Source organism: Brassica napus, chromosome C2 (assembly GCF_020379485.1).
Source record: "Brassica napus cultivar Da-Ae chromosome C2, Da-Ae, whole genome shotgun sequence".
Lineage (NCBI taxonomy): Eukaryota > Viridiplantae > Streptophyta > Magnoliopsida > Brassicales > Brassicaceae > Brassica > Brassica napus.
This window is the reverse complement of record NC_063445.1, coordinates 40,292,452-40,305,011: the sequence shown is the minus strand read 5'-3', so window position 1 is coordinate 40,305,011 and position 12,560 is coordinate 40,292,452. Positions and strand designations below refer to the sequence as shown.

General features: G+C 33.9%; 1 protein-coding gene and 1 non-coding gene across 2 annotated transcripts; one reads left to right on the top strand and one right to left on the bottom strand.

The window, feature by feature from the left end:
* Positions 1–3,092: 3,092 nt before the first annotated feature.
* LOC125581695 (photosystem II CP47 reaction center protein) lies at positions 3,093–6,479 on the bottom strand. Its single transcript, XM_048747551.1, has one exon. It carries the CDS (start codon positions 6,073–6,075, stop codon positions 4,549–4,551), a length of 1,527 nt encoding a protein of 508 aa, XP_048603508.1. The 5' UTR covers positions 6,076–6,479; the 3' UTR covers positions 3,093–4,548.
* Positions 6,480–12,231: 5,752 nt separating this feature from the next.
* TRNAW-CCA lies at positions 12,232–12,305 on the top strand. The gene has a single exon. It is a non-coding gene; the product is annotated as a tRNA-Trp (tRNA).
* The last annotated feature ends 255 nt before the right edge of the window (positions 12,306–12,560 follow it).

Sequence of the window (12,560 nt, the reverse complement as noted above, 5' to 3'; positions counted from 1 at the left end):
TTTAGGATATAAAGTATTTTGGTAATTCTTTTTTTTTTGGTATTTTAATTTATAAATAATGAAATTATTTAATTATTTTAAAATTAAATATAGTTAATATTTATAAGTATATATATTTTAGAAATTTGGATACTCATTCGGTTTTTGGCTCCGGTTCGATTTAGGTTGTTCGGTTTCGATTGTTCAGTTCTAGAGATATAGGATCTGCCCGGGTAAATCTTACACTCGAACCAAAGCTCGTTTTTATTTGCTTCGGTTCTTGGTTTCGGATAAATGTGCCCATAGCTATAAAAAATGAAACTAGAGTTTAGTACATACTAAGTTCTGGTTTAGAATTTATACTTTTGTAAATAATTTATGCACCTTTAAGTTTTGTACATATTTTTATTTAAATTTGTGTCAATAATTATGTTAATTTATTAATTTAATATGTCTGACATTAGTTTTGATTTAATTACAAATATTTCACTAAAGAAATGAATTAGTATATTTTTTATAAGTTTAATTTTGTTTTATTTTTCTTCTAATATATATGATTTTATAGGTTCATTTAAACTGTTTTGTACTTGATAAATATTTTTATTTTTTCATAAAATAGCCTGCAAAAAAGTGCAATCATAAAAACTATTAAAGATAGGTAATATAGGCAGCAATTCTTCTTGTTTAGAGCATGAAACCTCACTTCTTCACATGCCTCCGATAAAATGGATAGTTTTATCAATAGGCGATCTTTTCGTATTTCATGATACGATATGGAATGATCTAAACTTAAATTTTGACTACAATGAGCTATAAAAGAGACCCCTAAACCCTACAAGAAAGGGATTAACTATTATTCGCTTTCGGCTATAGAAACATGTAGCTAAAACTATAGGGTTTACAAAACCATTACATTGTACTCCTGCTCTATTGATCAATAAAACATATCCTTAATCTATTCACCTTCCCTGATTATACTACTTCATGTTTCAATAGTATTACAAAGAAATATATTTTATTTTACCTTAAAAAATTGGCGCTAAAAAGAGGGAATAACCAATACTATAAGACGATGACAGGAAGTGAGCATGGGTAATCCTTGGCCACTGCGGTCGCTGCTGATTTACCAGCCCAGCTTAAAGCTTTACAGAGGCAAGTCACTTTGGAACATTTGAAGGGGGTCCCCCACTTAGTGGAACTCCCACTTCAAGAGTTTTTTTTTATGTATGCATGGTCACTGTCGATCGGTGTTTCCAACTCATTGTCGATCGTTGCTACAAGTTCATCGTCGATCGATATCTCAGGTTGAGTGGCGATCGATGCTTCAATCTCCGATTCCTCATCATCTTCATGATCGCTGTTGGAGAAAAATAATCCATGAAGAGATTACTCCAGCTTCCAGGTTCCTGCCCCCGATCCAGGTTCCTTCCTCCAGCCTTTGACTTCAAGTTCCGAGTCAGATAATTCCTCTTGTCTCGGCAAAGAGGAAAACTTCCATATAAGTATAAACCGCCATATACCTCAGCAAAGAGGAAAACTTCCATATAAGTATAAACTTCCTTAAAATTCAATCTCTCTCTCTCTTTCTCTCTCTCTCAATTCTCTCACTAGTTATTGTGGCTTACTGGCGAATATAACGCAAGCTTGGACTGACAAAAACCCAGGTCGACGATTTTATGGCTGTCCGCGTTTTAAGGTATGAGATATATGATGATTGAACTTATTAACTAGTGATGGAATTGGAGAGATGATTCTCGTAGATTTAATTTGGAATTTGGAATTGCAGCTTGAAGATGAATGCAAGTACTTCTCTTCGTATTATGATCATAGATCATAGAAAAGATTCTCTTCAAGTGAACCAGCCTATCCCCTGTATGGGGCTTACACAGTGGTTGGAACAAAGACACATTTGGTTGTGAATTCCAATGTAGCAGATAAAGTCATATTTCTGCACGGCCCGATCAATAGTTCAAGTCACACACTCCCATAATCCATTTTCTCTTCATAGAATTCCCATCAACTTTTTATGTCAAAAAAATAATACAATATTGTGGAGTTGAAGGGAAATATCCAAATACATGTCTTATTTTTTTAATAATCCATATTTATAGCAATAAAATATGATTGTTCCTTCACCAAGTAATAACATAAATTAGTAATTAAAAATATCTAGAATCTATATTATTTATAAGGGACCAGAAATACCTTGCTTACGTATCATTAAGAAATGCATTAACATAAATACAGCCGTAAGAAGAGGTAATACAAAAGTGTGTAAACTATAAAAACGAGTCAAAGTGGATTGTCCAACACTAGCACTTCCGCGTAATAATTCTACAAGAGGCGATCCTATTACCGGAATAGCGTCAGGTACACCTGTTACAATTTTGACTGCCCAATAGCCAATTTGATCCCAAGGTAAAGAATAACCTGTTACACCAAAAGATGCGGTCAATACACCCAGAACCACACCAGTAACCCAAGTTAATTCGCGAGGTTTTTTAAAACCACCGGTGAGGTATACACGAAATACGTGCAGGATCATCATTAGGACCATCATACTTGCCGACCATCGATGAACTGATCGGATTAACCAACCAAAGTTAGCTTCAGTCATTATATATTGAACAGAAGCAAAAGCCTCAGTAACAGTTGGACGGTAATAAAAAGTCATAGCAAATCCCGTAGCTACTTGTACTAAAAAACAAGTAAGGGTAATTCCTCCTAGACAATAAAATATGTTGACATGCGGAGGAACATATTTACTAGTTATATCGTCTGCAATCGCTTGAATCTCAAGACGTTCTTCGAACCAATCATAAACTTTATTGAGATAGGTAAACCAAGGTTCCTCCCCCTCCAAGAACTGTATATGAGAATTTCATCTCGTACAGCTCAAACAAAAAAAAGACCCAAATACTGATTGAAACGGATATGGAATATAAAGTTTTAAACTTCTCTCTCATTCAATATTATTTAAGAGTCAAAATGCGAAAGCTCTTCTTTGTGGTTAAATGCCAAAAACTCAAGTCAGCTCATACGTCTTTATGTTGTGTTGATCGTTACAGGCCTCTTGAATCTTCTAGATTACCTACCGTTATTGTCTTTTTTAGTTGGTATTTGTATGGAATGGGAATACGGATTTCTTCTTGTTTTCTTTATTATTGATAGGAATTTTCTTGTTAAGACCCTACTTATTAATTGAAACCTCAGATTCATACGAAAACCACGATAATTCAATGAAACCTTCAAAGTCCAAAGTTCACTGAGTGAGAACCATTGGATCATCACTTATTCAATAAAAAAAAAAAGAGCTATAATGATTAAAAACATAAAATACAAAGAAGCGTTTGTCCTTTGATCTAAATAAGAGTTTAAAAGCAGAAAAAAATTGATTTATGAAAATTTATAAGATAGAACGGAAAGAAGTCCGGCTACGAGGTCTAAGTATTAAGTATGAATCATAGTTCGAAAACTTTGTGATCTATTTGATCTATTTCGTGCTCCAGATACTCGAATGAATATCCGACGAAATAAAACCATCTTGATAAAGATGACAGACCCCCTTCTCTGTACTATCCATAGGGTCAATTCTAACAAGTCACACACTCATATTCCGGAAATATACAATGCAGAAAAAAATTTCGCGGTCGAACTACCAAAGGAGAATAGGTGCAAAATTTTAGACCTACATACTTTACTTTTTTGTATCGAACAAAAAGCTAGCACTTCAAGATTCTTCTCAGTCTAATTCATTGAAATTCCATCCAGTAGAACAGAGGAATTATAAATCTCCAAAATAATAGATAGGAATACCGCAAATAGTGCCATTGCAACACCCATCAAAGGGGTCGTTCCCCATCCAGGAGCTACTTTACCATATTCAGAATTCAACGGTTTCAATAACTTCCCTACAGTAGTGCTTCTTGGACCAGATCTAGAACTATCTTCAACAGTTTGTGTAGCCATAAATCTTATTTTGTATTCATTACGATCTGTTGACTTTGTATACCATTCCGTTGTAAATAAACGATCTTAGCATAGATCCATTGTGGTCTTTCAATTATATAATAATGGAAACAGCAACTCTAGTCGCCATCTTTATATCTGGGTTACTTGTAAGTTTTACTGGGTATGCTCTATATACTGCCTTTGGGCAACCCTCTCAACAACTAAGAGATCCATTCGAGGAACACGGGGACTAGTTGACGTAATCAGCCTCCAAATAGTTGGAGGCTGATTACGTCAATGAAGAGAATGAAAAATTATTTCATTTTTTAGTTGAAATTGTAGGCGGTTCCCGAAAAAAAATAGCGAAAAAATGATCCCTAAAGTCGATACTAAGAGAAATGTATAAACCAATGCTTCCATAAATTTGATCGTGGTTTACAATTATAGCTTTCATACCTGTTTTGTTTATGTTTACTGAAGGAGTATACCTCCGGATAAAGAACAAAAAAGAGTCAAAGAAACGGCAGCGATTTAAATCAAGATTCCTACAGTACCCTACCTATTAAATGAAATCAAAAAAATCGCAAACAGAAACTAAAAGAAAAAAGCAATGTTGCATCAGACTGCTTGTCTTTTTGTAGTTGGATCTCCAAGTTTTTGGAATGCCCCAAATTCCACCTGAGCATCCAAATCTGGATCAATACCAGCAAAAACATCTCTGAAGAGGGTTCTAGAACCATGCCAAATGTGTCCAAAGAAGAAAAGTAGAGCAAACGAAGCATGCCCAAAAGTAAACCAACCTCTTGGACTGCTACGAAAAACACCATCGGATTTCAAAGTAGCACGATCTAATTCAAAAATCTCACCCAATTGAGCCCGTCTAGCATATTTTTTCACAGTTGCGGGATCACTATAACTTACTCCATTGAGTTCACCACCATAAAACTCAACAGTTACACCTACTTGTTCGACACTATATTTAGATTCTGCCCTTCTAAACGGGACGTCGGCTCTAACAATTCCGTCTCCGTCTACCAAAACAACCGGAAATGTTTCAAAAAAAGTAGGCATACGGCGTACAAAAAGTTCACGCCCTTCTTTATTTCTAAAGACGGGGTGTCCTAACCATCCAACAGCTATTCCATCCCCATTGTCCATTGAACCCGCTCGGAATAATCCCCCTTTTGCTGGATTATTACCAATATAATCATAAAAAGCTAATTTTTCAGGAATTTTAGACCAAGCTTCTGATACACTTTGATTTTCAGCTAGTCCGGCACTAACTCTTCGATATATTTCTTGTTGAAAGTATCCCTGATCCCATTGATAACGAGTAGGACCAAATAATTCGATGGGAGTAGTTGCAGAACCATACCACATAGTTCCAGCAACAATAAAAGCTGCAAAAAAGACAGCAGCAATACTACTGGAAAGGACGGTTTCAATATTTCCCATACGTAATCCTTTGTATAGACGTTGAGGCGGACGAACACTAAGATGGAATAAGCCCGCTAATATACCCAACGTCCCTGCTGCAATATGATGAGAGGCTATTCCTCCCGGAACAAAAGGGTCAAAACCCTCCACGCCCCACGCCGGATTTACGGGTTGGACCTTTCCGGTTAGTCCATAAGGGTCGGATACCCATATTCCAGGACCATATAATCCTGTTACATGAAATGCGCCAAAACCAAAGCAAGCCACTCCTGAAAGAAATAAATGAATTCCAAAAATCTTGGGCAAATCCAAAGAAGGTTTTCCTGTACGTTCATCACAAAAAATTTCTAGATCCCAATATACCCAATGCCAAATAGCTGCCAAGAAGCACAAGCCAGAAAACACGATATGTGCTGCGGCTACCCCTTCGTAACTCCAAAGACCCGGATTCGTTATAGTCCCTCCTGTAATATTCCAACCGCCCCATGAATTGGTTATTCCTAAACGAGTCATGAAAGGTATAACGAACATACCTTGTCTCCACATTGGATCAAGAACAGGGTCGGAGGGATCAAAAACAGCTAATTCATATAGAGCCATGGAACCGGCCCAACCAGCAACCAGAGCAGTATGCATTATATGAACCGAAAGCAAACGACCGGGATCATTCAATACAACAGTATGAACACGATACCAAGGCAAACCCATGGAAATACCCCTTTATCAATGAAAAATAGACACTATGTAACTTTATTGCATTGGAAAAAACTATGTTACGGACCCCCCCTTTTTAGGTAATTATTTCGGAGAAAGGATTAATATTTGTTCTATTCTGTTAGTAATAATGGAACAATTCGATTCATAGGAAAAAAGGGAAGCGGATCTATTCTATATCCGATAAGTACCAATACGCAATGGGGGTGAATCCTATGTTATATGAACCAAGATAGCTATTGTTGTTCAGAAGCCCGTTCGTAAAAAGTTTCCTTTAATTTTTATTCATTCTCTCTTACTTTACTTTTATTTTATATTTTATTTTAGCTTATTCAACTTCTAATTAAATATGATTAATATTAATAAAGTAGGAAAAAAGGATAATATGATAAAAAAAAATGAAACCCCAGTCTTACGTTTCCACATCAAAGTGAAATAGAGAACTTCATTCTCTTTTTTTTTCATTTCATGCCTATTGGCGTTCCAAAAGTACCTTTTCGAAGTCCTGGAGAAGGAGATACATCTTGGGTTGACATATAGTGCGACTTGTCAGATATATTGGGCTATATGGGATTTCCCCATTTTCTCCCTCGATCGAGATATCCTCTGTTTCGCTCAAAAAGATTGATTGAATTATCAAAAATTTGTAACGCGAAGCGCAAAAAATAAATTAGAATTAAATGCAGGGAGTATTTAGATTGATATTAGATTATCAAAAATTTTTTATGGTTTACGTGATCGGACTAATAAAATTAAGTATCCAGGCTCCGTTTAGCAAAAATCCAATTGATAATTAATATATAATATTTTTATAATTACTACTTAATATGATATGAATATGATATCAAAATTATGATAAAAATTCTATTAAAAAATAAAAAAAATACAAAAAATTGAAACAGGGTGATCTAAAACTGTTGATCAAATAAAATAATATAATTAAAAATTTATTGACTATTTGACAGAAGACATGTGAAAGAAATGAATTGAAAAAAAAAGAAGGAGTAGTAAAAAAAAAAAGACGCGGTATTTGGTTCATTTGTCCTATATGTGCAAATCAAAATCGGGCAAATTTTTCCTTTTACTCGGAGTAGAGCATAAACCTAAAAAAACGGAATAAAAAAAGGAAGAAGCCCATTCAGGAACAAGAAAAAACCATCCCCATTTCAACTGAATCTCGATGAAAAAAAAATATCAATGAATCAAGTTAGTCTGACAGGCCTAATCAATCGTTTTATTATTTTATTATTAGGATTATAATATCTAATAAATAAAAGGGGCCAAAACTTATTTATTTTTTCTTTTACTTTTAAAAGGGAAGCAAGCCCTTCCCTTATTAAGTTAGAAAGAAAAGCCTTCTCTGAAAAAAAAGGGGGGGTTGGAATCGACACATTGATTTTTTAACAATTTTTGTTGAACCGTATGCATCAAAAGGTGCCTGTACGGCTCCTAAGGAATAAAATTTTATCCTAATCAACCGACTTTATCGAGAAAGATTGTTTTTTTTAGGCCAAGAGGTTGATACCGAAATCTCGAATCAACTTATTAGTCTTATGATATATCTCAGTATAGAAAAGGATACCAAAGATCTTTATTTGTTTATAAACTCTCCTGGTGGATGGGTAATATCTGGAATGGCTATTTATGATACTATGCAATTTGTGCGACCCGATGTACAGACAATATGCATGGGATTGGCCGCTTCAATAGCATCCTTTATCCTAGTCGGAGGAGAAATTACCAAACGTATAGCATTCCCTCACGCTTGGCGCCAATGAGTTTTTTTATTTTAGAGAAAAAATACTATGCCTTCGCCCTCGGAAATATGAATTAGTTAAGTAATAATAGCATGGCACTTCGAATTCGATATGAAATTTTTTAGATTAAAAAAATTAGATTATATATTGAAAGAGTAGTATGGGATAAGAAAGGGGTATTTAAAATGATATCTTCCCTATTCGGGCACATCCCAGCGTCACAAACTTTGTTTTCACACCGGAAGCTTATTTACAAAAAAAAAGACACTTTGGGATTGCTGAATCATAGACGGATCAAAAAAAATGATATATAAAGCAACGGAACCATCATAGTATTTTTTTAACTCCTACAAAACAAAAAAGAAGGATGGTAATTGGATCATTTATGGATCCGCGTATAATAGAACCTATATTTTGTTTTCTTTCGCCGAAAGGAAAGGTCAAAAACGTAAATTCCATTCTAGAGCCGTATGCAACGCACAAAAAAAGCCTGTACGGTTATTCAAATTTCTCTGTTTTTTTGGTTATCTCGCCTCATTCTGCGAAATAGAAAAAGCTTTTCTATTATATCATCAGGGTAATGATCCATCAACCCGCTAGTTCGTTTTATGAGGCACAAACGGGAGAAGTTATCTTGGAAGCGGAAGAACTACTAAAACTTCGCGAAACCATCACAAGGGTTTATGTACAAAGAACGGGCAAACCTATATGGGTTGTATCCGAAGACATGGAAAGGGATGTTTTTATGTCAGCAACAGAAGCCCAAGCTCATGGCATTGTTGATCTTGTAGCGGTTCAATAAAAATAGGAGCGATTTCATGCAAATCTACCACTGCTAATTTTATATCTTTTTAGATTAAAGGTTTAGTTTCATATTCTCTTCAATATATTTTTTTTATATTGAAGAGAATCTTGAAGAGAAGTAATTCAGAATTAGCCGGTTAGAACCCATCTAAACCAGCCCATTATTTATATGATTCCGTATGCCAACCATTAAACAACTTATTAGAAATACAAGACAGCCAATCCGAAATGTCACAAAATCCCCAGCGCTTCGGGGATGCCCTCAGCGACGAGGAACATGTACTCGGGTGTATGTGCGACTCGTTTAGATCATAGACTGAAACACAAAAAGGAAATTCTTTTTGAAATATCAAGGATCAGTACCTGTTAATAAAATAGAATGGAGGAACTCGATTCATTATTTCAAAAAGATAGATCATTCATATCTTCTATTGTGTCTGAAACTTATGGTTTACATTGGTGCAAATCCAATCAACTCCATTTTTTAGAAAACCCCCAATGATAACAAATGGTTATCAATTAAGCGGGGGAAATCCCATTTTTTATTAAAAAGATTCCACTCTTGAAAGAAAAAACGGACTAACAGGGTAAATGACCAAATCAATTTTAAAATAAAATACCGTTACTGTATAAAGTGGATCTCATTGTGAAAGATCTATTACTGGAATATTAATGGGGTAGAGCCAAAGAATGTGAATTGTACAAGTTACCAATAGTATTGATTAATTAAAAGAAGGAGCTCCGGTGTATAGAGAGGACCTCACCGTTTTAGAAGTAACCATAGAAACGAAGGAACCCACTATTTATCCATTTCTATTTACTACTTTTTGTAGTTATTCTATTTTTTTTATATCAAGTACCAAGGCAATTTATCCTTTCAAAGCAAAGGAAAATACCTAGCCAAAAATAGTGGTGGGGAAGGTTAGAGTAGCAAAAGCCATTGGAATTTTTTTTTATACATTGGAATAATTCGTTTGGTTATTAATGACTAGTAAAGGGGAAAAGAATAACTAAAACTAAAAAAAGAATTAGTTATTCATCAAAGTTTGATTTATTCAATGACTAGAATTAAACGCGGATATATAGCTCGGAGGCGTAGAACAAAACTTCGTTTATTTGCATCAAGCTTTCAAGGGGCTCATTCACGACTTACACGAACTATGACTCAACAGAGAATAAGAGCTTTAGTTTCGGCTCGTCGGGATAGGGGTAAAAGAAAAAGAGATTTTCGTCGTTTATGGATCACTCGAATAAATGCCGTAATTCACGAAACGGAGGTATTCTATAGTTATAACCGATTCATACACAATCTGTACAAGAAGCAATTACTTCTTAATCGAAAAATACTTGCACAAATAGCTCTATTAAATAGGAGTTGTCTTTATACGATTTCAAATGAGATCAAAAAATGAGGGGATTGGAAGAAATCCACTAAAATATTTGAAATAGAGTTCTTAAGTAGAATAAGCTCGGGGAGGGTAGAGTAGAAATTAGTATTATAAAAAAAGTCGTCAAAACAAAACGAGGGTATATAGTCGCTAAAAAAAGACTTATTCTTTTTCTTTTCGACGATTCTTTTTTTTTTTTTTTTATGACAGAAACAGACGTAACAATCAAATTTTGATTCTTGATTGGATTTGTCGAACAAAATATTAACCTCTTTTTTAATTCCTTCAGATTAGTTATTCAATTGAAGAATAAGTCTATTTTTTTCTGGTTCTAAGGCTAGTAGTTCTAGGGGTCGACTCACTTCTTTCAAATTGTTTCTGATTATTAAGAAAAGGTAACAAAGATAAAATACGAGCTTGTTTTATAGCAATAGTAATTAATCGTTGTTGTTTTAAAGTTACTCTATTCACCCGTCTAGATAATATTTTTCCTTGTTCACTAATAAATCGACTAATTAAACTCATGTTTCTATAATCAATTCGATCCCCCGATTGGATCGGGGGCAAACGCCGACGAAAAGATCGCTTGGATTTAGTAAAAGGTCGCTTAGATTTATTCATAATTTTTTATTCCTTACCTATAAAATCCTATTTTTGATCGGATCAAAATAAAAACGATTGCTATTTCTATATAGGATAGAGTTTCTATATAGAATTAAGAATATAGGATTTGATTTCTTTCTATTATTTTATTTGTTTATATTTATATATATGTAATAATACGTAGATACTCTCATTATTCCTGTTCTTAAAATAAAATTTGACATACAAGCACTCAATTTTATCTATTTCTTAATTTCCCCATGAATTGTATGTTTATAACAATAGGGACAGAATTTTCTCAATTCCAATCGACTAGGAGTGTTATGCCGATTCTTTTGAGTAATATATCTGGAAATTCCAGCCGATTCTTTCTTAATATCATTTCGAACACAACTGGTACATTCCAAAATAATTGTTACTCGAACATCTTTACCTTTGGCCATGAAACCTCCTTTGGATTTATGATTCACCCCCAATCTTCTATTTTAATTTTAGGGTCCATAAAGAACAAGAACAAAAAAAATAGAAGCTGTTAATTAACTCAAAAAAATGTCTTAAATATTTCGTTGCAATGAATATTAATTAGTAATTAAATAAAAAGAAAATAATAAGTAATATAATGATTTTTTGAAAACTATATTTCAAATCTTTGTACAGTATTTTTTTTAAGTATCTCGTAGGATACTCTTTCCCTAGCAACACTTTTTTTTTAATTGGATCCTGAACCCTCGTTTTTATGACCTTTCGGCCCCCCTTTTTTTTTTCTAATTCTTTTTTTAGAATTAGAAAAAAAAGGGGGGGTTATTCCCCGATCGTTGATCGTATCTCTAAATTTTTTTATCCTTTCTGATGTTAATAACTAGAATTAAAAAAAGGGAAATGTTAATGCATCTGGAAATAAACGATTAATCTCTATTAATAAACCTGCTAACGAAACGAACCATAGAGTACTTAGTACCGGTGCTACGGAAAGATATGTTTTTAGATCTCGCATTTGAAATCCTCCTTCTTTCTTCTTTATTGTATTACAATATATATAGTAATATATATAACTATAGATGTACATGTAGTTAAGAAGTTCTTGTATTTGTATATGTAACCCCCCATTTTCAAAATTAGAATTGAAATATTGTCTACTAGAACGATCTTATAGATTCCATTTTCAAATGGAAACGCCTTTTTATGTAAATTTGAAATTGATAGGATTTGCCTAAAAAAAGTAATTTTTTTAATTATACTTATATATATGTTTGTTATCTGATATGAAACAAAAAAAAAGAAGGATGTGGAAAACAAGATAGGAATTGTTTACAATGACACTGTAAACCAATCGAAAGGGATGTAGCGCAGCTTGGTAGCGCGTTTGTTTTGGGTACAAAATGTCACGGGTTCAAATCCTGTCATCCCTACCTAATTACTGCTCAGAAGAGCAGTAACGAGGAATCCATTTTAGATTTATCTTTTTTTAATAAAATTGGACATACATATAATTCTGAATTTTATGATATACTATGATATAGTATATACGTACAAAATCGATTCGAGTTAAAGAATGTCCTCTTTCTAGCCTTTTCGTTTTTTTATAAAAAACAAGAAAAGCGCTCTTAGTTCAGTTCGGTAGAACGTGGGTCTCCAAAACCCAATGTCGTAGGTTCAAATCCTACAGAGCGTGATGTCACTCTTGTTTATTAGATTGTGTCAAAATTCCACTGTTCGCAAATAATTGAGCAGCAATCTGAATTCGACCTCCCGCATATGAAAGCAAGAAGGAGGTCAGTCAAAAAAAAGAGATGTTAATTAATCAAAAGTCCAACTGATCACCACGTCTGTATTGTAAATAAGCAGTTACGAATAATCCAGCCAAAGTAATAGGAATTAGACCTAAGACGATTCCAAATAAAGAAACTTCAATCATTTCAATTTTATT

Bases quoted from the DNA above. Each gene is read 5' to 3' on its own strand.
- LOC125581695 (XM_048747551.1), bottom strand. From the start codon at position 6,075: ATGGGTTTGCCTTGGTATCGTGTTCATACTGTTGTATTGAATGATCCC.